The sequence below is a fragment of the Ranitomeya imitator genome, chromosome 2 (genome assembly GCF_032444005.1).
Source record: "Ranitomeya imitator isolate aRanImi1 chromosome 2, aRanImi1.pri, whole genome shotgun sequence".
Classification (NCBI taxonomy): domain Eukaryota; kingdom Metazoa; phylum Chordata; class Amphibia; order Anura; family Dendrobatidae; genus Ranitomeya; species Ranitomeya imitator.
Window position 1 is genome coordinate 788656997 of NC_091283.1, and position 24629 is coordinate 788681625.

The 24629-nt window shown below is 38.5% G+C and overlaps 1 protein-coding gene across 2 annotated transcripts in view; it reads left to right on the forward strand.

Annotated features, from left to right (window-relative positions):
* ARID5B (AT-rich interaction domain 5B) overlaps positions 1–24629 on the forward strand; it is a 339225-nt gene that overhangs the window by 275626 nt on the left and 38970 nt on the right. For both annotated transcript variants that reach the window (XM_069753619.1, XM_069753620.1), the window contains 2 exons: positions 3543–3595; positions 9295–9392. In XM_069753619.1, coding sequence (XP_069609720.1) covers positions 3543–3595; positions 9295–9392 — 151 coding nt within the window. The remainder of the gene's footprint in view (positions 1–3542; positions 3596–9294; positions 9393–24629) is intronic.

Genomic DNA, 24629 nt, shown 5'->3' on the forward strand with positions numbered 1-24629 from the left:
GGGGAGAGCAGTGATTATGTCTGTAAAGCGCTGTGGAATTAATGGCGCTATATAAGCAAGTAAAACAAACAAAATGCTTCCAAAACTAATAAAGTGAGTCTGTGAGTCCTGCTTCTGCTACCCACCCACAGTTAGAGATCCAACCAATCATTGTCGGTAGAGAAAGCCGGACTCACAGGCTTCCACTGAGTCCCAACAGCAGTTACACAGATTTTGCATGCACAAAAAAGTCAAAGCATAGGAACCAATATACTACCAAGCTCATCATCTCTGTTTTTACGCCATGCTGCTTGCAGGAAAGGGAGCGTAGAAGACCTGATTGATCTGTTTTCATTAGTATTGTGCTTAAAATTATATGGATTTGTGGTTACTTCATGATTAGCAAAGAACAAAATTAAAAAAAATTAAATCATAAAATTTAAAATATATAGAAAAAGATGTTTTGTATGGGTAAAGCAATCATTTTTTTATTTCTACATAATTATGGTGGATTTGTGCTTTGTATTAGTCTAAAGGCCCACATACACATTAGATTATGTCCGCCGTATCCGCCTATATCGACAGGTTCGGCTGATAGTCTATTATGTATGCGGACCCCCACAGTTGATTGTTGGGGGGGATTCGGCATGTCCGATTTCAGGCTGCAGATCCTTTTGTTGTTTGAGAGATAAATCACTGCCATAGATGTCAAGGAGCGACTCTCTGATAAAGAAGAGAGCGAGCACTCCTGTGTATGGGACAGTCAGGTGAGATAACCGCCTGCCGAACAATCGACTGAACCATTGTTCGGCCATCGGCTATCTTAAATGTATGGGGTGGCTTAAGGTTAGTAACTGAATAGATGTAGTGTAGTGATTACTGGTCTATAATGGTCAATATGAATGAGAGAGAATGATCTGCAATTATAATGACTTTGTTTCTCCAACTCCAACAACTCTCACCCTTTCCCAAAATTTGAAACACGTGCTCTTGGAGATATTTTCCTCCGTCATTAGAACCATGTGTTACTTTTATGAGGAATGTCACTCCTTACATGTTTTACATAACAATTTACATACCTAATTGGCACTGATTGCTGCCGAGCCCTGGCAGCCATGATAAACCTGAATAACTGCCGATGATTACAGTGTTTGTCATTAAACTGGCTGTGTGCAGTAGAAGAGCAGTGAGCGGCTCTGTTACATTATGCATTGATTTAGATTAAATCAAGGCCTAAGCAAATCTGTTAATGGATTTGAAAAAGATTGGAAGGTTCCAAATTGTTTTGTGTTGAAGGGCGCGTTCTCTAATTTTAATTTTCTTGAACTCTCCGTAAACAAGAGAGAATGACATAAATAGGGCTTAAGTCCCGTGCGATGAAGCTGCTTTTAATTTGATGGGTTTTATCAAGAAGTGAGCAAGCAAGGCCAACAGTGTGCGTTTAGAAAGTGGATAAGGGCCGATGATTGTAACTGGATTACAGTAACTGTTTTCTGTTCCTTTAGTAACGATTCCTTACCTATTGTATCAGGATGAAAACAGATGACTCGAGAATTTCAGGGAGAAATTATAATCTTTTCTCCTTTACTGTTGACTTTCTAAAGAATTATCCCATGAATAATGCTGGCTAAATCTGTTTCCAATCAAGAAAAGTAGCCACGTATGAGATTTGTGGGCACAGAGGCTTCAGTTCTGTCTACACAAATGTCTGTATTTGCAATTTGGGTTAAATGTTCTATCACAAATTTGTAAATTATTTAAGGTTTTGCCACTACTTTCTTATTGATGGCCTATCCAAAGGATATCTCAACAGTAGGGGTGTGATATCTGGCACCCCCACCGGTCAGCTGTTACCGGCGGTGGCCTGAAGTTCACACTGTCGAGTCTCGTAGTGCCACAGTCTTCAAATAGACATATAATCCTGCCCGTAGACTAAAATGGGCACGTGTTTTATCCGATACAACATATATGTGAAAAATGGAGCTGAATGAAGATTTAATGAGGTTTTCGAAACACTCAAAATTAATTTTAAATTCCTTTCAGTGATAAAATTAAAAAATATACAATAATATATTCACCTTTCAAGTATCTTCCTGTCGTAGAAAGCTAGCAATGTGTCTTCATTTCATAGTTGACCACGGCAGCCATTCACTGGCCACTGTGATCCTAAGTACTATCACAACACTCGGTTGCAGTTGGCTGTTTTGGGGTAAGATTGTGGCCAGAAAAGTGGCATAAAACACAAAGTTTACACAATGTGAAATTGCAAGTTTTTATACCAGCTTCAGAAACATCTGCCAAAATGGGAGGAACTGTATATTTGCCTGCTTGTATAATTCTTCAATAGTGGCGGCAAATGTTACTCCTGGCAATGACTAGAGTAACTTTAATGGTCAGGTTCACAGAGGTGCATGCCATTGATAAGAAGTGCCAAATTCATTAAGTGGCTTGCGCCTTTTTATCAATTTGCGCCACCCTATTCCTACATGACCCTCATTAATACAAGCATGCAAAACGCCAGTCTTGGTGATTCATGACCTATGTGTCATAACTGTCAACAGGAACTAATGGAGGACCAAATTTAATTAGAATGCTTTGTATGTCCCAAAAATATACTTAGAGAAGTTGGAAAATCCCTTTTAAATTGCCTGGCACGAACCGGAATACTTTATAAAAACTATTGTTAAGATGCTGCTAATATAATATGGTACTTTTTGATGTATAATTTAGTACAAACTATTCACCTGAAGTGCAAGAAAGCAGCAAGATTGTGTATTTTTTTTCCACGTGGGGCATATAACATTATATTAAAAATAAAAAGCATTACAGTTTTTCAAAAATAGATTTGAAATGAAAAGCAAGTTGTGGAAGTCACACTTCCTCTAATCTGCTATTAGTAAACAGGACTTGTGTAGTTTGTAGAGAACAGGATGTGTGTTGTGTCTGCTGGTATCAATTTTTGTTTGTGTTGTATTATTACGTTTTCTAAATTTTTTGTATTTGTATTTTTTGTATTGTTTTGCTGTATGTTGAGAAAAATCTAAAAAAAAATGTATCTTAGACTACTTTTTTATGTTATGAATAGAGTTGAGTAAATTTTTAAATATTCGGGAGGATTACGATCGCCGGCAAATATTGTTTTTGCAATATTCGCTGAACGCCTTTGGATTTAGCAGGAGTAGAAATGATCAAATGTGTTCTGAAACCATTGTCAAACATAAATTTGGCATGAATATGGTACCAATATGGCACAAATATGGCAAATTCATTTCCGAACATATTCGCTCATTTCTACTTATGAAGCCATAAAGCCTGTACAAAATGACCTATAAACAACATGCTCCAAGTCTTTCTGTGTGCCGTTTTCATTAATTTTTTACAATATTATACATCTGCTTAGACTGCAAGAAAAGCTGATCTTTTCTCAGTAACTGTAAACTCTATCTACATCTCTGTGTTTTGATCCATTTGGCATGCATTTGCTGTTATCTTTTAATATGTATTTGTTTGAAGTGCTCTGGTTAATGCAATGCTTATCTAAATACCTATTGTCCTTCTAACAGTTAACCTTTGGACTATGTTTCAAGCTGCTCAAAAACTGGGAGGATATGAAACAGTAAGTGTTCTGAATATTTCATTGTTTTTCGCATCTCTCATAGCACCGAATATAGTGATCCAATTACCCGAGGAGACACAATAAAGTCTATGGCCATATTTGAACACTACATGCCTGTGAAATAAAGAGGTCTAGTTTGAAATGGTAGATGTCACAATAATACTGGAAGGCCTCAATGATGAACTATTGATTTAAAAGAAAATACTGTACATAAAAACTAAAAGCTATAAACAATTGGAAAAAAAGCCAAATGCATGGAAACCAAGGATGGTCAAGCCTGATCTTACATGTACTTGATTATGCTACCTACAGTCGCCCATCCCTACAAAAAAGAATAAATCATCCTTGGGGTTACCAGTAACAACTCATGCTTGGTGCAAGTATTTGCCGGTTTCTGAACCAGGACTGGAGGATATGTATGCATTAAACATACTCCTGGCCAGAACCCGACTAGTGTGCTCGGCCTCACTCCATACACATGTATAGAACGAGGCCATGTCTTATCTAGTGACGTGGTCATCCACTGGGCTCTGCTGTCTATAGTGGACACGGCCTACCTCTAAACAAGTGTATGGAGCAAGGTCGCACCCACTAGTCGGACTCTGAACAGTAGTATTCATTACGCATGGGTGGATTCCGCACAGGGGGGGAATTCAGAACTCTGCAGTCACACAGAGTGACTGCAGACTTATGAATTTAGACCGGAGAACTCTAAGCAGTCACCTAAGACCTCTACTTCCCCAGTAGTTAAAACAGGGACTCCTCTCCACTTCCTCATTAGTTTCCACAGGGCTTTCAGTCCATTTCCCCATTAGTCACAGCAGTCCCTCACTTCTGATAGTCATCGCACCAGTCAGTCCCTATCTCTTCTTTATTTTGGCTTGTAGTAGTCACAACAAAGTCCTCATTTCCTCCATGTACTCACATTCCACATGCTTCGGAAATGGGCTTTTGGTAGCACGAAACTGCATACCATGAGCTGTCTATTGGCTGTTGTCTTTGTTAGTATCAACTAATAGAGGCCACCATATGCATATAGGACAGGGAGATGACCCCGGTTGCCAGAGCTGAGTTTCTCTTGCTCTCGGCCCTATTTAATAAACGATTTGCATATAATTTCTGTCCCTCTTCCCACTGTCATCTTGATGACTCTCTAATAAATAGGTGTTCCGACTTATTCACTTCCTCTTGAAGCTTATATGTTGATAGTTTAGATTTAGCTTTAGTTTTGCAGATCTCCTTCGCTATTATCCCTCTACTGAACGCCTTCTTTGCATGCCATAATATATCTATGGAGGTTGATCCCATATTTATGTCAAAGAGCTGAATTTCTAGTTGCCATTGGGACCTGACAACCAGAGGATAAATGTTAGAACATGTACTATATGAAGTTATTTAACACCAAAAAATGAAAGGATTCCAAAATTTGAAGTAAAACCCTCCAATTCTTATCAGTTTAGTACCCAATTCTGAATACAATCAGTCCTCTACTTTTATATGTTTTCTATTCTCAGTTTACCAAAATTTATGTTGCGCAAATAAATTTTCCTGTTGGGTGGAATCTCTCACCAGTGAATACCAGTGAAAATAATGTATTAGCTCGTGAGATTGCGCTAGCGGAGTGAATTGTGAAATTTAACTTTTTCTCTGTTTAGCGAATTTGGAGTAAAAGCTAAAATAAACAATATTTCAGAATAGCAATTCACATAGGGGGTTTATTGAAATAGCCTTGGAGAGACGCCTGATTAATTCCAGCTTTAGAAGTATTGTAAACTTGTCGTAAAAAAAATGTACAAGTGGAAAACACATGTAACTCTTCCCCGTCAAGGAAATTAGTTGGGTCTGTAATTTTTTCCCATGTTAAGAAAGAACTTATTATTGTTTAAGCCGCCAAGACTGTATAAAAAGAAAACTTCACTTGGCAAAATACCTGACATCTGCTCATGTCTAATAATGTGGAATGTATTTAAAAGCTTTAAAACATTATCAGCAGCGGCCATTAAGAAATTGGGTTTTGCACTTATGAGCTTTAATTGTAGTATAAAATAGCTTAATGGGTAAAATGCCACGAGCAGATAAACAGGAAGTTATCAGTTATTCAGAAAATTCTCCGCGCTGGTTTTTTAATAACTAATGCTATCTGACATGAGAGCTCTATATTTAGCTCACAAATACATTTTGATGGTCACGGACTGAACATTATGTTCTTTGAACCAAGAAAACATTAGATAAGGCAGAAAAGATTAAGATCCTTTTTTTTTTATTTCTAATTTTTTTTTTTTGTTCTCCAATGTAAACCGTTCAGCTGTAATGCACACTCACAGATGACAACTCCACTAGAAAAATGAAAAATGTCAAGGCTAATTGTTTCCAGATCCTGCTTTGATTAAACGGAGCTTATTCCTGTTTAATTGTGAGATCCTCTAATCACAGCTATAGTTTCCCTCTTAACGTCACATACGTATAAACATAAGATGCGAGGTTCGTGAAGTAGACAGTTCTAGGACATGAGGTTATGTGTTATACTGCACTATGGAAGATCTGCAAAGAAAACTTTATAATCCTTTCCGCAAGTTAGAGTCTGACCAATCCGTTTTGGCATCTGGAATATAAACGTGGTGCCCGACATATACCATATTTTCTGGTGTATAAGACAACTGGGCGTATAAGACGACCCCCAACTTTTCCATCTAAAATATGGAATTTGGGATATGCCTGCCGTATAAGACGGGGGTCATCTTATACACCCAGTCATGTTATACGGCGTGTGGTTCCCAGGCTCTGGAGGAGAGGAGACTCTCCTTCAGGCCCTGGGATCCATATTCATGTAAAAAATAAAGAATAAAAATAAAAAATATGGATATACTCATCCCTCCGACGGACCCTGCCTCTCATATGTGCAAGCGTCTGCCTCCGTTCCTAAGAATGCAGAGAGTGAAGGACCTTCGATGACGTCGCGGTCACATGAGCGGTCAGGCGACCGGTCACCTGACCGCGACGTCATCGAAGGTCCTTCACTCTCTGCATTCTCAGGAACGGAGGCAGACGCTAGCAGCGCTGTGAGCCAGGGGCCGTCCGAGGGTGGGTATATCCATGTTTTTTATTTTTATTCTTTATTTTTTACATGAATATGGATCCCAGGGCCTCAAGGAGAGTTTCCTCTCATCCAGACCCTGGGAACCACACGCCGACATCCAGGATCGCTCCCTGCACACGCCGTACCCGGCGTATAAGACGACCCCCGACTTTTGGGACAATTTTTAGGGGTCAAAAAGTCATCTTATACGCCGGAAAATGCGGTACTTTATTTGGCCAGTATTTTAGTTTAGTAGTAATTGAAGAAAAAGAGACTACCATTCTTAGTCTAGTCTATAACACAACCTGACTTTTTGGGTGGTTAAAGTAGGACATTTACACTTGAGAAAGGTCTAATTTTTCTTGCCTTTTAATGTACAGAATAGTAGCGATATTAAGAAATATCATCTGATTCTGAATTATTACATAGTACATGCAATAAATTATGAATTGGATCACAACTTGGGATTTTCAGAGGGGGGTGAGGAATTTGGCCTTAGGGCTCCTAAACATGACCGTATTTTTGTGTGATCCAACAAAACATCGGATGGCACTCTGACCAATGTTATTCTATGGGGCCATGCACATGTCCAATATTTTCCTCGGATAAGGAAAAATGGTAATATGCCCAAGTTCAATCCGATATTCGGATTGCGCTCTGCCATGCAGATCAATGAATCCATGGAAAACATCGGACTGCACTCAGATGACATTTCTGAACTCACAGTATGGAGAAGCTGGAGACTTTTTTTCTCCATCTCCTCCTCATCTGAGAGAGTAAAGTAGGGTCCAAAAGAGGAACACATGAGAAGTGAGCGCCATTCATAAGGTGAGGACTTGTTTCCAGATCTCTCTGACTCCTAAAAGAAGCATTACTCTGTATACCTTCACCTTCTTTCATCATTTTATCTGTTCAGTAATGAAAATTGATTCAAAGTAGTAGAAAAAGGAATTTTAATCACAAAAATATTATCTAATTTCTTTAGAATCCGTGCCAATTACTAGATTTGTTTTGCTATAGAGTTAATGACCCTTGCACATTAAACTAACGTCGACTGGACCTCCCTATATCGGTGGGCTTGGCTGAAAGTTTAATGTGTATGGGAGCTTCCCAATTCTCCCTCGTCAGATGATGTTAGGTGGATAAGGATCTGGTGTGTCCTTATTCAGATTGCTAAATCCTTTTGTTTTTGGTGAGATAAGCCGCCATAAGTAAAGTGTAGCATCGGCTGTCACATGGAGGACAAGCCGAGTACTTCTGTGTATGGAGGAGTAAAGAGAGAAAGCTGTTGGCTGAACGATCGACAGAACCATCATTTAGCCAACAGCTATGTATTTGGTTTCATAATAAAAGGATAGGTAATAAGTTGCTAATCACTAGGACTCCCACCAGTCTTTTGAACCAATGAATCAAACATGTGAATCGCCATGTATCCATTTAAAATCTATGAAATTTAGTGAGATATCTAAGCGCTGTACTTGCCTAGCTCTGTCCTATAGGCTTCAAATAGAACAGTTTACTTGATTGCCTCTCCATTAATGTAAGGTACTTTATACACCCATTCTAATGGTTAATTGGGATCTTATATCTCATGGATAGATAAAAAATTGCAGCCTTGTTTGAACCCTTTTTAAAATTGCATTTTGTATTTTTCACCCATGATTTTTTACACAATATCAGTTTGTTGACAGTACCATCTCAAAATCACCAAAAATCCTGTAGATTTGCAATCTGACAAACCTCATGCAGTAATTTACTGCGAAACCGTAGACTACATTTTATTTAAATAAATAATACTGAGATTTTCTTAAATTCTGCTCCATTTGCCCCACATTCATATGGATGTACGCATCCCACTTGTTATGCAATGACCTAACGTTTTCGATCAGTACTATGGATGATCTAATAGAATTTTTGGTGAAATCATTTTTGGTTGTCAGTTGTCACCAGTTTGTGGTTGATCATGACATGATACCAGTTAAAAGTGCTCTACATCCATTTTAAGGTATACATTTTCTTCTATCTATACAGACTATGCCAAGCTTAAAATGTATTATTCTTAGTAGTTTTGGAAAGTGGTGCCATCCACTAATTACAGTACATTATTTCTCTGCATCTGAACCACAAAGTGAGCGAAAATAAACAAAAACTTCCAAATGAACATTACATTCAATAGAGCATTGTATTCTCTTATTAATTTGATATTTTAGCAACATGGTTCTAAAGTGAATGAGTGTTTTGCAGGCAGGAAGAGGTTAAAGGCTGATATTTACCTTTGACATTTCACAACTGCTGCTGAAATGCGAAATTTATTTTCCCGTTGCTGTTCTGGACTAAGTGTAAATCAGGTTCTTTGTCTTGAAAACATATGAGAGTGAAGATGTAGTCAAGTGTAATAAACCCCCTCCGAGGCTTACAGAAACTAGGGCAGGGTAATAACTCTTCTGCCAATAATTTGTTTGAAGAGTCTTGAATCTATGGATCATACAGCGCTCCGCTCTATAAAATGTTCTCCTAGATAATTTTACAATGTTATTCTTGTCTGGTGTAAAATGTGCACTCTGCAAACCATAATATAGAGAACATTAAAATTAAAATAAATACGCCTCTTGCTTTCATACAGATTACAGCTCGGAGGCAATGGAAACATATTTACGATGAATTGGGTGGAAATCCTGGAAGCACTAGTGCTGCCACCTGCACTCGAAGGCATTATGAAAGGTAAGCATTGTGTTAGTTCCTTTGTGCTGTAACATTAGATCCTGATATTTATATGTGGAAACTGATAGTAAGTTGTACTCTATATATAGATATTACCTGAGCTCATCCAAAGACAAGGTTTCATAAATTCTAAAGGCCCCTATACACATTAGACTAATGTCATCTGAACCTGCTCATATCAACAGATTTGACCGATAGTCTAATGTGTCCGGGGTGACTGCCAATTGCTTTGTTCTTCTGGAAATAAGCTACTGGCTGATATGTCATCTCATGAAGAATACTGAACGAGTACTCTTGTGTATGGGAGAGTCTGCCGATATGGCTGAACAATGCCATCTAATGTGTATAAGGGCATTAAGATATGTCCTGAGTTAAGTTACCATTAACAGGTACTTGGGTTTTAAGTTAGTAGAAGATAAGATGGTCAGACATAATGTTGAACCTATCGGTACGACCAACCAACCATCTAATGTTTATGGTGGTCTCCTGACTATCATCAAGCAAGTGAAGAAAAAGAGCCTAGAACGCATGGCCTGCAGGACAATACATCTCAACTTTTTGGATGGTCAGAGTGGGTCATGTACTGTTGTGAAAGGTGCAAATCCTCTGTAGTTATAATTGCTGTTTAATATACACTGTAAGGTTTTTAGCTCTCTGGTAGCAGCTTTGATACATACAGACACTGGGGAATTATATCAAAACAGAATAAAGCTTATTGTCCTTCATAAATTTCAGTTCCAAAACGAAAAGAGCCTTTCTACAGCACAAAGGAATAACAGAACAGTCCTTTCTTCAGCACAAATAAATAACAAAACAGTCCTTTTTCTGGGTGAGGCAAAGTAAATTATACGGTCTCACCAACTTGGTATTACACTTCTCAGTTTCTAACATAGACTGTCACCCATGAACGGTCTTTCTCCAGCTCCAGCCTAAGGGTACCGTCACACTATACGATTTACCTACAATCACGACCAGCGATATGACCTGGCCGTGATCGTAGGTAAATCGTAGTGTGGTCGCTGGGGAGCTGTCACACAGATAGCTCTCCAGCGACCAACGATGCCGAGGTACCCGGGTAACCAGGGTAAACATCGGGTTACTAAGTGCAGGACCGCGCTTAGTAACCCGATGTTTACCCTGGTTACCAGCGTAAAAAAAAAAAAACAGCACATACTTACATTCCGGTGTCCGTCAGGTCCCTTGCCGTCTGCTTCCCGCACTCAGTGACTGCCGGCCGTAAAGTGAAAGTGAAAGCACAGCACAGCGGTGACGTCACCGCTGTGCTCTGCTTTCCCTTTACGGCCGGCAGTCACTGAGTGCGGGAAGCAGACGGCAAGGGACCTGACGGACACCAGAATGTAAGTATGTGCTGTTTGGTTTTTTTTACGCTGGTAACCAGGGTAAACATCGGGTTACTAAGCGTGGTCCTGTGCTTAGTAACCCGATGTTTACCCTGGTTACAAGCGAACGCATCGCTAGATCGCATCGCTAGATCGCTAGATCGGTGTCACACACACCGATCTAGCGATGCCAGCGGGAGATCCAGCGACGAAAGAAAGTTCTAAACGATCTGCTACGACGTACGATTCTCAGCAGGATCCCTGATCGCTGCTTCGTGTCAGACACAGCGATATCGTAACGATATCGCTGGAACGTCACGAATCGTACCGTCGTAGCGATCGAAATGGCACTGTGTGACGGTACCCTAACATCACACTGCTGAGCTAACCCAGCTGACTGTTATTAGACCTGTAAGTATGGGGTATAGACTGGGGTATAGGAGTGACCTTTCCAATTCAGACTCTAATGATCGCTCCTAAATCCCGCACCCAAAATCCAGTCAAAATAAAAACCATCTCAGTAACACATACCTGCCAATATTGCATTGTGAATTCAGCTTAGAATGGGAAATGTCTACCTGACGTGTCTAAGCCAAGGCATAATAAGGTTTTGTCCATATGCTGTGATAACTTTATGACAAGCTTGTAGATCAGTTGTGGTTAACCTAATATGTTATTTTGGCTGTATATTACCATTCACTCTCCGGCGTCACTGTCAATTTCAAGTGAAGGTTTGGAAGTTCTGCGTTTCTTCTGGATCTACCATTAACTATAATGTAGGATAAAGGTTTACATTGACGTTTTGATGGTTGTATATTTCAGATTGTTTCCATTTGGACTTTTATTGGTTTATTTTAGGACTACACCAAAGAAGTGAATGACCACAAAAGAGACATATAAAATATAGTAAAAATATACATTTTATTAACACATTAATTTCAAATATATTAAAATAGTGGGGAGCAGTACACAGAAAAATTAAGAAGGTGCACGACAAACGTATTCATAAGATATGTGAGGGAGGGGCTGACTCCTTGAGAAAGCCAAGGGCGAAACGTATGTCTGAATCCTGGGGTCCTAAATGATATGCTATTTTTCCATTTTATGGCATGTTGCTTTGCGTATATATGCAGTTAATCTAGTTACCTATTAAGTACTCATACATTCATTGGTCTATTTCATAGATATATAGACCAGATCTCATTTTGTATATGATTAGTTTAATGAGAATATAGCAATTTGACTTGCAACTTCCACACATATGTATTAGGAATACGTTTGTCGTGAACTGTCTTATTTTTTGATATGTTCTGCACTGCACTGTTTTAATATATTTTAATTGCATGTATTAAAAAAAGTATACCATATTTTTATATGACCCTTTTGTGATCATTCACTTCTTTGGTGTAGTCCTAATACTTTTTTGTGAATACTCACTTAGAATAAGCAATGGTGATATTTACTCGCTTAGTTCTGTATTTTAGGTTTATTTTAGTTAAAGGGAACCTGTCACCTGAATTTGGCGGGACCGGTTTTCGGTCATATGGGCGGAGTTTTCGGGTGTTTGATTTACCCTTTCCTTACCCGCTGGCCGCAATATTGGATTGAAGTTCATTCTATGTCCTCCGTAGTACACGCCTGCGCAAGGCAAGGGCCAGCATGCAGCCAGCGGCTAAGGAAAGGGTGAATCAAACATCCAAAACTCCGCCCATAAGACCAAAAACCGGTCCCGCCAAATTCAGGTGACAGGTTCCCTTTAAGTTGTTTTTCTTTAGCTTTTCTAGTAACTTTTATAGTAAGAAAATGATACCATTGCAATTTTCATCTCTATGATCAGTGACTTTTGCCTACTAGGGATCATATTATGCAGTGAAACTATAAAACAACAGAAGCTTTTCATAAGCATTTTATTTTTGTTGTATTGGGATATCAGATTTTGTATTTCTGAATTGAATCCCCCCCCTCCTCGTCTTCAAATTCAAGACATTTGGCAATTGTTCTTATAATGTGCATTTTAATGCACAATGACTATTACATTTAATTACATACAGACCGAAAGGGTAATATTTCAGGATGTGAAGGAAAAAAAAAATCTAATGTAATGCAGGTACCTCTAGTACTGAAAGGATCCAGTTTCACAGTTTGAACACCGCTCTACAATTCATTGCAAATGTCATGTCCCTTTGAACATACATCTTCACTGTGTACACAGACATGTATACGTCTTATAAAGTAGTAAAAAGTTTATTTTCCACAAAAATATCTCTGAGGGGGGCATTTACTTACATTTTCTCAATTTCTCACCTTGGAAAAATTATATGCCATACGGTTTAAGTTACTTAAATGGTTCTGCAGGCATGAATAACACAATGCCTTGGATGAGTAATGAAATAATTTCCTTAAATATGTAAGCGATTAAAGCATTCATCCAGCTTTATGTAATAAAATGGGCCACATTGTAATTAATTGTAGTGAAAAACTGTAAGCGCGTAGTCTCTAATTTCCTAATTCTCTCCTGATCCTGTAAAGTACATTACAGGACTGTAAGCGAGCACCGCGGTGCCACGATGTAAACAGTCTGCTGCTTGTATCTGACATTTTAATCAATCGACAATTTCTTAATGAAAATATAATTGCTTTGAACGGGTCATTAAAAGTAAATTAATGCCTGACCACATCCTCAGGAATAATAAGCATGTGACTTCTAAACCCTTAAAATTAGGATTTAAACAGATATCCATTTCTCCTTGACTGAAAACAGATGGAACAGTGGAGAATGCAATAAAGACACAAGACACGTCTTTAGAATTCGAGATGTGCCAAAATGGCAAATAAGTATTTGTGCCGGCGCGATGTTGACTGCATCGTAAATGAGATGGTATGTGAAGTACTCTGTATGAAATCCACAGGGCACTTAGCACAATATTTGTTGTTTGTTGCTTGTAGCAGTAAAGTTATTTAATAATGTAGTCCAAAGATGAACTCAAGCAGACATGTCAAATCATTCCTAAAACTCCCTAATATTGCCCATGTTCTTTGTTTTTTCCCCTAATCAAAAAATAAAATGTTTGTACATAATCTCGGTTGTCAAAATCTATGCCTAAAGTGTCACAGGTATGTCAGAAGCTGCAGACATTCGCACTGCATCTAGCTGCAGAAGGTCTCTGCATTTGACCTTCTTAACCCTTCTGACTCTTTGACCCAGTGGCAGCCTTTCTCTGGCTCTAATTGGCACACCTGGACCTGGGTGTTTATAGACTCCCAGCCCGCTTCTGGGAATCGAAGGTGATATTTCCATTTTCCCCTGTTGAGGCTTGGTGCTATAGCAGTCGGCTATCTTCCTCTTTGATGTTTCTGATGGACGTCTGTGTTACATCTCTGAATCTACTCAAGATAAGTGTTCCCCTTGTTTGTCTATCCCAACTCTCTTTAGTGTTAGTGGGGATTGACTAGTGCAAACCCCGTCCTTCTCTAAGCATGGCTTATTTCCAAGTTCAGGCAGGGATTAAGTTCCTGCTCAGCGATAGGTGCAGAACCTATATAGGGATATTTAGGGCAGACAGGGTGACTTTGGATTTGCCTAGAGGTTTCCACTACCCCCTTCCCTAGTGTTGGGCTCCCTTCCCCTCATCCCTTCATGTTGGACTTAGTTTTTCCTACACTGTGGGTGACACAAAGGCAGTAGATATTGGGAAGCAGATTGAAAGGACAGGAGAGGCAGCGGTGTATACCGTGTGCAGCAGCGTGCATGTTACAGGCATTGGAGTGTTGCTGTGGGGAGCCTCATTACATCCAATATTTTGTTATTTGGAAACCTATTAGAAAAAAATATTGGTACCATACATGATGAATATAAAATAACATATAACTATTGTTTTCAGCAGAGATTTGCTATAAATGGGGAGTTATTATCTTTTAACAGCTCATAGAAGTCATAGAACATCAATAATGGGTCATAGATGGCTAATGATTATCAGACCTAGTCATATATCAGGATTTAATTTAAAGTGGAATTGTATACTTTTATCATAATCAACAACTTTCCCAAAAAATCCCGGAGACTCAAAAAAATTAGATAGACCTTCTGGACTCTCAGAAGTGCAAAAGTGTTGATAAATTGTCCAGGCACTGCTGAAGCCTTCCTAAAAACTGGTCTCTTGGCTTCCAAACACAGTTTTGGGACATGTGCAAAAGGTGTGGTGGGGCGTGGAGGAGGCAAGGAAAGAGTATGTTGTAAAAAGGAGGCATAGCACTCACTGTCGTACCAGTAGGGCAATCCTAAAAGTTTGCACCTGTGACTTTTATATGTTGGTTTGTGTTGAGTTATTCTTGCAGTATTTACATGAATCTGGTGGAACAAATTGAAATTGCAGATTCTTGGTCATTATATGATGTAGTTAAAAAGTAGAGATGAGTGCCTTTGAAGACGTTTGAATTATTCAAACTTTTGCGGAAAATTTTATTCCCAGCAAAACTATTCTTTGTGAATTGAATGTCCTTTAATATACTCTGGTGTCTTTACAGACCCCTAGGGCATAAGAAACGTAGGATATAGAAGAAAAATAACTTTCCGCTCACCTCCGTTGCTCACAGTCCCTCATATGGTCCTCCGCGTATCTTCTTACCACTTAGCACCATTGTACTGCATCTTCGCGCTAGGCTGGGACTTCTGGGCGCGACTAGGTCGGGGATGACACTGCGCATGTGTACAGAGCACATCTTAAGGATGCGGCGCATGTTGTCGACATCACCACAACCTTACAACACGCAAGTCCTGGGCCTAGTCACAGCCAGAAGTCCTGGCCTATTGGGAAGATGCAGCACATGGCAGTGGTAAGTACATGTGCCAAGGACTGTATGGGGGAGAGTGAACAGCGAAAGTGCAAGTGGCCAGAAAGGTACGCGATGAGGTGTGTATTCATTTTATTTTTTTAACCTGTTATGGGTCCCTAAGGTTCAGTACCATTTTGCTGAATTTGTGGTGAATCAGTTACAAAAAAATCTGTATTCTGGAGAATGTGGATTTTTGCAAAATTAGAATTAAATTCTACTAGAATAGATTTACTCATCTCTATTAAAAAAGACCAAAGTAAATTACATAATGTATTAGTAAGTGACCTTTTATGAAGTTATCCAAAGTACTTTACCCTTTTTATTCTCTTTCTAGCCCAGGTCTAGTGGTGGATCAGTATAGAAGCTTGAATTCTCACATTCTAGTTATTATAATAATCTTTATTTTTTATATAGCGCTAACATATTCCGCAGCGCTTTACAGTTTGCACACATTATCATCACTGTCCCCGATTGGGCTCACAATCTAGAATTCCTATCAGTATGTCTTTGGAATGTGGGAGGAAACCGGAGTGCCCGGAGGAAACCCACGCAAACACGGAGAGAACATACAAACTCTTTGCAGATGTTGTCCTGGGTGGGATTAGAACCCAGGACCCCAGCGCTGCAAGGCTGTAGTGCTAACCACTGCGCCACCGTGCTGCCCCATTATGTTTGTTATATATTATTTATGATGTTATTGCATTTATTACTGTGTTAGTCCATTATTACCTCTATGTTATTATGATCTGTGGTAGAGATGGGTCTGCGGGATATTATTGATATGTAAGGACCTATAGTTAATAATTAAGGATATGTTTCCTGTCAGTGGCTAAGAAAGCACCGACTCTGTATAATAGCAGTACAGTACTGATGGTTTGTGACAACCCCAGCAAAATCTGTACCGGGAACAGTGCAGACTGTGAGAGATGTGTTAATTGTAATTGGTCCGTAATTTTGTGGGTTCCACAGATACTTAAGCATCTGTAATTATAGCATTTGCATTGTTATACTTTGGTACACAACCTAATATTTTCATTAGAACAAGCGGCAATGTCGGTTTTAACACCTATAAAAAGATCTGCATTTGCTTTTCAAATGGATAAGTTGATGTAGATGACATTTTCTATGAACAAGTCATTTCTACCCTGTGTGAGCGTTGTGGAGGAGATGTCAATTTAGTGCTTCACTGCCAGTATGTATTGCAATTTGTATAGGCTTCTGTATCCTGCTGCGAGTCTGAACATTTCTTGTCTGTGAGATATTAAATCACCAATGCAACATTCTGATTTATAGTTTCTATTACATTTTCTTTTGTTTGGTATGGTGGAGAAGATTTTTAAAAGCTGTTTTTCAGGCTCTACTTTTTGTCCTGTGTATTTTCTTTACTAAATCGGTTCCATATTATTTGAAAACCAATGTGTATTATATACAAGTATACGTATAATCACGCTAGTAGCTCTGAGAGGCGGTAAAATGAAAGGAAATGTACATTTATGTTGCTGGCTTAGGTTAAAAAAGGTTGTCTGTCTTACTAAAACAAATAGTAAAAGGCAGAGTTTGTTAAAGGGGATGTCTCCAGTTCCGAAATGGGCAAAACTTGCAACGTGCTTGTAAAAACAAACAACTGTGCAATTTAGCCCTTTTTTTAAAAATCTCAAGAACGGAGGGTTCACCTAAGGTATCACCTAAGATACCATCCACTTTACAGTCTGAGTGGCCATTTACCTAGGCAAGGAGCATATAACGCAACCAGGATCATTGCTTTTAAGCCTTCTTGCGCTGCTCTGAAGCTGGACACCTTCAGTCCGACTGCCCTTTCTCCGTGTTCCAGAGGCAAAACTGCCTTTGCTTTCAGCCTAGGAGAGAGCTCCGCTCAAGCCAGTGGCACAACCATGCCAATGGTCCAAACTCTCAATTTTATGGAGCGCAACATCTACATCAAAGCAGAAAGCTGGGAGGCTTGGGAGTGGTGTGCTCCTGAAGATGCACCTTGAGAACACTATTTTAAGGGTATGTGCCTGAGGGAGTTTTTGAATCACTTCAGTAAAGTGCTGATGGTGTTTTTCCTAAAGCACCTTCTTTTACTTCTTTTTTCAGTTTTTTTTTTTTCTGGTGACTTCCAAGTGGAAGCCGCTTGAAGAACCAACCAGTCACTTGTGCCAGATTCATTGAGGCCCCGATTCATCCAAGTGTTTACGACAGAAATCAGGCGTAACACACTTTGAAAAATCGGAAAAATATTTTCATAATGCTTCCAACATGAGTCTGCATAACAATTTTGCAAGTTTTGGCATTTTTATGCCAATTTCAACTAGCTCTATGAAATTTGCGGGTACAAACTTGCAGCTTTTTAGCCGCTTTACAGCTTTCGAAGCCTGAAGAAGTTCAAAGAAGTTACAAAAGAGAGAACATATGCACAGCAAGTCGTTTTGACATTGCAGTGCATATGTTAATTATTTTTTACTTTTGTTAGTGCTTTTTCGGACGCGGAATCTGTCTGAAAAAGACGTTGTGGGCACTTACCCTTCGAAATATTGAGAGAAAGTTTTCTACTGGATTTCACCCCTGTCAGTCCAGTTCAGGCTGCAAAGTGATGGATATTAATGGCTTCAGTGGTGAGCTGATCAAAAAAGAACAATAAAATTACAATTTGATGCAACTACCTGAAATAAGCCCTTATATTAAAACGTATTTGCAAATGTATTGTTAACAAATCTGTGAAAACTCTAAAGAAAATCTGGAAGTGGTTAATGCCCAACATAGATTTTCTCCTTTGAGCTGTTAAAGGATGTCATCATTCATGTCATCAGTGTAATCACTCCATTATCTAAATATGTCTTTTGTTGAGGCTTAAATAATGAGATTCTTATTCCATTTAAGCATCATGCATCAACCAAGTGTTTAAAATTAAAAAAAAGAGCTTTCACGTAACCCAAGTACTTAAGCATCTGACCTTTCAGCCATAAAGCAGTCACACATGCTTAACCCTGCTGTTCTGTTGGTCAAAAATGACCGACTTTGAACTTCAATATTCTTTAAAATATTCAAGATGCGGCTCTGAAACCCGTGGCCGACCGACCCATCCTCATTTAAGTCAATCAACCACAAGTTTCAGAACCGCATCTTGAACACCCCAAAAAATACCAAAGTTCAAAATAGGTCTCCCCAGACCGAACAGAACAGCAGGGTTAACCAAACTATCTAGTTATTAGGAAATCCTTTGGAAAGGTCACTTTCAAGCATTAGTTACTATTGAAGAAAGAAAGAGAAATTGATAAAAATGTCGCTCGCCATAGTTTGTACATTCATTTTGTTCCCCTATTTAATTAAATTAACAGTTGTAATATTTTATCTAAAATCACAAGATTGAAACCGCACATTTAATTCTACCATAGGCAAAGCCCAGAAGATTTTATAGCAGTCAGTAAAATAATATTTTAAAATTTAGAAATTATTACTTACCCCTTGAATTTTTCAGTCACTCCTATGACCATGAGAGCGGATGGTTTGAGAACCGTAGGTTGTGTTCACACTCTATTAGATATAACTAGCTGTGATTAACATATTTGCTTATATAGTATTGATTTTTGTATGTTTTTAGGAAGATTTTAAAGAAAAAAAAAGGATATCTTCAAAATAACATAATAAAAAAATTGTTAGCATCAGTCTATGTAGATTAAAGAGGCTTGTTAAACACAGCATTAAAACAAATCTGTTTCAAAATCTACAACAGATGTTCCCTGAAATTACTTTTATGGCAGAGACAAGGAAAATGAATAAAGTGTGTGTTATTGACATTGAACTATGTTTACGAAGTCGAGCTCCATCATGTAACGCTGCACACTGTCATGATGTCAGATAGGGACATTACCATGATTACCACTTGTAATAGATCATGTTTACGTTGTAACATCAACTCTTTTTAAAGAGATACTGTACTAACTATTCTTTTTCTTGTAAAAATAAATTCTAAAAAAAAAAGAGCGCCGTGCAATGATATGGCAAACCTTAACATTTCCAGAATTTTGGTGACGTTTCACATTGACGACTGTCTTTGCTCTTGTCTTCCCTTTTCCCCTGCTTACAACTAGTATGTCACAATTTTTTTACTTAAACGGTAAAAATATGATTAACGACTAAAACAAAAATGTAATGTGATTAATGGCCAAATTTTTGCAGATTTTTTTTATGTCTGCACATATTTATAGTGGAAAATAATTGGAAATCTATGTGCCATCTAAATATTTTAAACACAATAATTGGCCAGAAGAAATATTATATAATAAAGAAATAACTACTTACCCCTTGAATTTTTCTTCCGTTCTCAAGAACACCTCTGGTTATGTAGTGAAGACTTCCCGTCTGTAAGTCAACTGACCGCTGTAGCCAATCAGTGGACTTTGCAAGCCATATATTGGGCCAAATGGTTGGCCGTAGCAGTCGAGACATCTTCACTGTAGAACTGTTGTGGACCACCAGAGCTGCGTTGCTGAAGTAGTGGGGATTAAAAGGAGCACATAGTGGTCATTTCTTTATTTTAGAACTTTCCATAGTGGTCATTTCTTTATTTTAGAACTTTCCATAGTGGTCATTTCTTTATTTTAGAACATTCCTTACTCTTGGAAAGAGCCTGTAAAATTCCAGAAAATTCATTCTAGTCTTTAATAGACATTATGAATTTGCACCGCTGTTAGATGTAGTCTAGATTGTAATCAGCCATATTATGCTGGGCAGAAAGTGATTATAGTGATCTTCAAAGGAATCACTGATAGGAGGGCTAAAAATGATGTCCCTACTTACCACTTTATCCCCGATATATCCAATTCTGACTTTTTTAGTGCTCTATTACTTAACGTCAGTGTATCTACATATAATTTCCTATTTCCTAAGGAAGGAGAACTAATATATTCCATCTTGGAAAAAGTTCCTAAAAAATACAGTGTTTGATCAATAAGTAACCAAATTCTTTGTCTTTTTCATGCTATAACAAGGTGACAATTTTAGTCTAGTAACACAATACTGTAATGGAGAATTGTCATCATGAAATGGTTTAGGATACCGCATCGAGCCCCATGTGTTCCCCATTTAGTTTTATAGGAATGACTCACTTGGGATTTCAGTAGCAATGGTATCAGATTTTATTTCTCGGAAACATCTGCAGATGAAACATTTTGGCTAAAGCATGTTTCTGTACCCTCCCCTAACTGCTCACGAAGTAACATGTATCGATATTAAAATTAATATGTCGTCTATTGGTCTTATTATGTTCTTATATTTCTGACTTCTTTTCAAGCCCCCTTTATTATTTCCGCAATGGGAAATATTATCCAGAGCTGGGATCAGAAATATTACATAGGTTGAAAAAAAAAAGACCTCGGTCCGTCAAGTTCAACCTTTCTCCACCAATTATACATCCTTTGTCACTAAATTATCTACATCCCCCAGCTGTTATAATGTCTGCCATTACTAATGTTTGCGGTAGAGCATTCCACAGTCTGCTGTAACCGTAAAGAACCCTTTCCTATTTAGCTGCCGAAATCGCCTTTCTGTCATGCATAGTGAGTGCTCCCTAGTCTTTTGTATGGTCTTTGGTCTGATCGGAATGTTGAACTAAGAACCTCATGTTCATTCATACATACATTTTTGCCTAGCGGCTTTAGATCAACGTATGATTTTTGGAGGTGCGGTTTATGCTCCTTTTTTTGATGTATGGTCTTTGGTATGTTTGAGATGCATATTGGGCTCTATTCATGCAAGAGACATACTTGTAAAAAAGTAAATATATATATATATATATATATATATATTCTGCTGTTAGAACTCTATTTTTCTATAGACAACCCATCAGGATGAGGGGTTGACGGAAACCCAGCCAGAATCGTCAAACGCAGATATAAATAGAGCCCAAAAACACGATGGCATCCTATCTACTTATTATATATGATAATGCCAGATCTTTACAAGACTGTGGCGTTTTTGCTACAAGCAGTTTAGGCCGAAGGGGAAAAAAACTGTATCCCTTTATTAATTCAAGCCGAAAGGCCCTCCATGTTTTTCCATATTAACGGTCTTTGTTTCATTTCCTAAATATCCCTGATGTGCAAAACATGAAAATCATCTGTCTCACAAGATTATATTCTTATGGTTCACTCTAAACATGTCTAGCGAGACTCAAGAGCAAATCTTTAAACAATCTTTCATTCTTCGCTTGTTTTGATACAGAAGAGAGGCTTTTAGATGATTTCGACTTTGTTTAGAGTTGCTCTATAAACAGTGACTTCATGTTTTAGGCATGTTCATCTGCTCACTTATTAAAATATATTAAATGTCATTCTCGCACACATGTCGACACATTAGAAGCAAAATGGGATGTATTTATTAGTGCAATTATGCCTGTATTTTGATTTAATTGCTTTAAAAAAGTCACATTTCTGAATTTTGAAAGCAGTGTCGGGGGGCTACGTCTGGCTCAGTACCTGCGGCGCAGCGAGAAATAGGACACAGACTAAAACTCCTTACTAGTATGTCACGTGGACGTCGAGTTTATCTGCTTTTTGTTGGAATGATGATTTACGCCTCTCCCAAAAATGTCCTTCAATATACCCCAAATATGATGAAGACTTATTTCAGGGGTTCGTTTCAAATCTCAATTATTGCAACTTCTAAGACAAACTTCATAACCGAAGTGATGACTGAAATATTTATTTTTCATTTTGATTTATATTATGATGCTGCCCCTTATAAAACCATTACCTAATATGTACCATATGATATTAGTATCTTGGAAGCAAGGTTTGCTGTAAGGTATGTAACAGTTTTCTTATGGGGGTTTTCTAGGATCAACAAAAAATTAAGCTACAGGCAGTAAATGGAGCAAAATATGAAAATTCATTACTTGCCTAATAAATCCCTAGTAATTTCAGAGCCACAACTCTAGTGCTGTCTACCCGTCTCCGATTACTACTCTGCAGCAGTCACATGCTGTCTATCCATGTGACCACAGCAGCCAATCACCGGCCTCAATGATCTGGTGCTGTCCATATATAGATTGTTACTGAGACCAATAATGGGCTGCATTGGTCATGTGGGCAGAATACACATGGCATCCTCGGGAAAGAAGTCAGAGATTTGTGGATAGCACTAAAGCAGGGGTTTCATCAGAGTTATTTATTGCCTTTAAGGTTTTTTTTGGTGTTAATCCCGGAAAAAATCATTTTAAGAACATTATAACATAATTTAGAAAAAAAAGTTATAAAAATAAACTTATGGGCCTTGTGCCAGATTCATTAAGGCCCCGATTCATCCAAGTGTTTATGACACTTTGAAAAATCACAAAAATATTTTCTAAATATTTCCAACGAATCTACATAACAATTTTCTAAGTTTTAGCCTTTTCACGCCAGTTTCAACAAACTCTACTAAAATGGTCAAAGCTGGGGCGGAATGGGGTCGAGATGAGGTGTAACAATCCCCACTTACCAAATTCATGATGAGCCATGGTGTACCTTATGCCACAAGTCTAACTCCAGTCTTCGTCACTTTTAAGACTTGCCTGATTCCAAAACACCTCCTTATCAAAACTGATGTGAACCACGCCAGTCTTGGTAAATCGGGACCTTCGTGTTTTAGATACTTCTTGCTCTGTAAGTTTTTAAAAGTTTCTAGGAAAGACAATATGACATAGAACAGACAGTGTGGATTACATTTTCACGTGTAAAGCGCCATGGAATAAATGGAGCTATAAAAAATGTATAATAATAATTAAATACATAGAAATTACACCGAATTTGCCCATCTGAGCCAGTTTCAAGCTGCCCAAATCTAGGACCGTAATAATTATCCCCCATGTTGTACGTTATACTACTAATTCTACTGGCTGGTTGTTAAGAACATTGTCCCCTACGCTCTGAATATGTATCTGTGTAAATCTGTACAATGACTGCTCACTGGTGATTGCTTTAATTTTGTGGTTAATCTTTGAATACGAAAACATTATGGAACCTAAAGGGGTTGTCCACTACTAGGACAACCCTTTCTTAAACTAAATGTTTGTCCCCTATGAAATAATAAAGCCTACACTCACCTCCCGTGACGGAGCCATTCCCACGGTGTCAGCACTTGCTCTCCTCGGGGCTGTGATGCCGTGATGTGACACATGACGCCGATACCCAATCAGCGCTGGTGTCGCTGTCCCCACATTCGGACAAAGTAAACATGAAAAGGAAGTCAAGTAACAGCTGCAGCCCAGACTTCCTCTTCATGCTCAGTTTGTCTGAAGGCGGAGACAGTAATGCCAACTCTGATTGGGCACCGGGCATCACGTGTCATTCCATCGCATCACACCCCCGGGACCGCGAGTGCCGGCACTGCTGGCATGGGAGGTAAGTATAGGCTTTATTATTTTATCGGGGACGAACATTTCTCTTACAAAGGAGTTGTCCTAGTAGTGGGCAACCCCTTTAACATCAGCAGAAAATTAGTAAAGAGAGGTTAGAAAAATGTAAAAATTTGAGAGTCTTCAATAGTTGATACCTTTTAATGGCGAACTGAAAAGATGGCAACAAAATGCAAGCTTTTTAGACCTCTCAGGTACCTTCATCAGGCATAAATTTTATACCTGAGTAGTCTCGAAAGTTTGCAATTTTTTCAGTTAGCCCTTAAAAGGTATCATTAAGGACTCTCAAATTTTAATATTTTTCTGTCTACCGGCTAACACGGTTCAAAGATATATATTTTTCCTCAAGAGAGGTCACTCATCTTATGCAGAGCTTACCAGTTAAATTGCTGTTCAAAAGTGAAGTTTTCCTTTAAGTCATTATTTTTAAATGGTCCATTACAAAGAAGGTGCCACCTACACAAGTATCTTGTATGCGAAAGAGGAAATACTGGTTTTATTAATCATTCCAAAACTTCAGGCAGAAACAAGATTTGAATTGCAGAAAACAAGGTTATAATTTGTAACTTTCAAAATTATCACAAAGGAAAGAAAAGGGGAAAAAAAATACATTACCCAGACAGAAATGTGATGATGTCGCCTGATATATTTTCCACACATCCTGAGTAG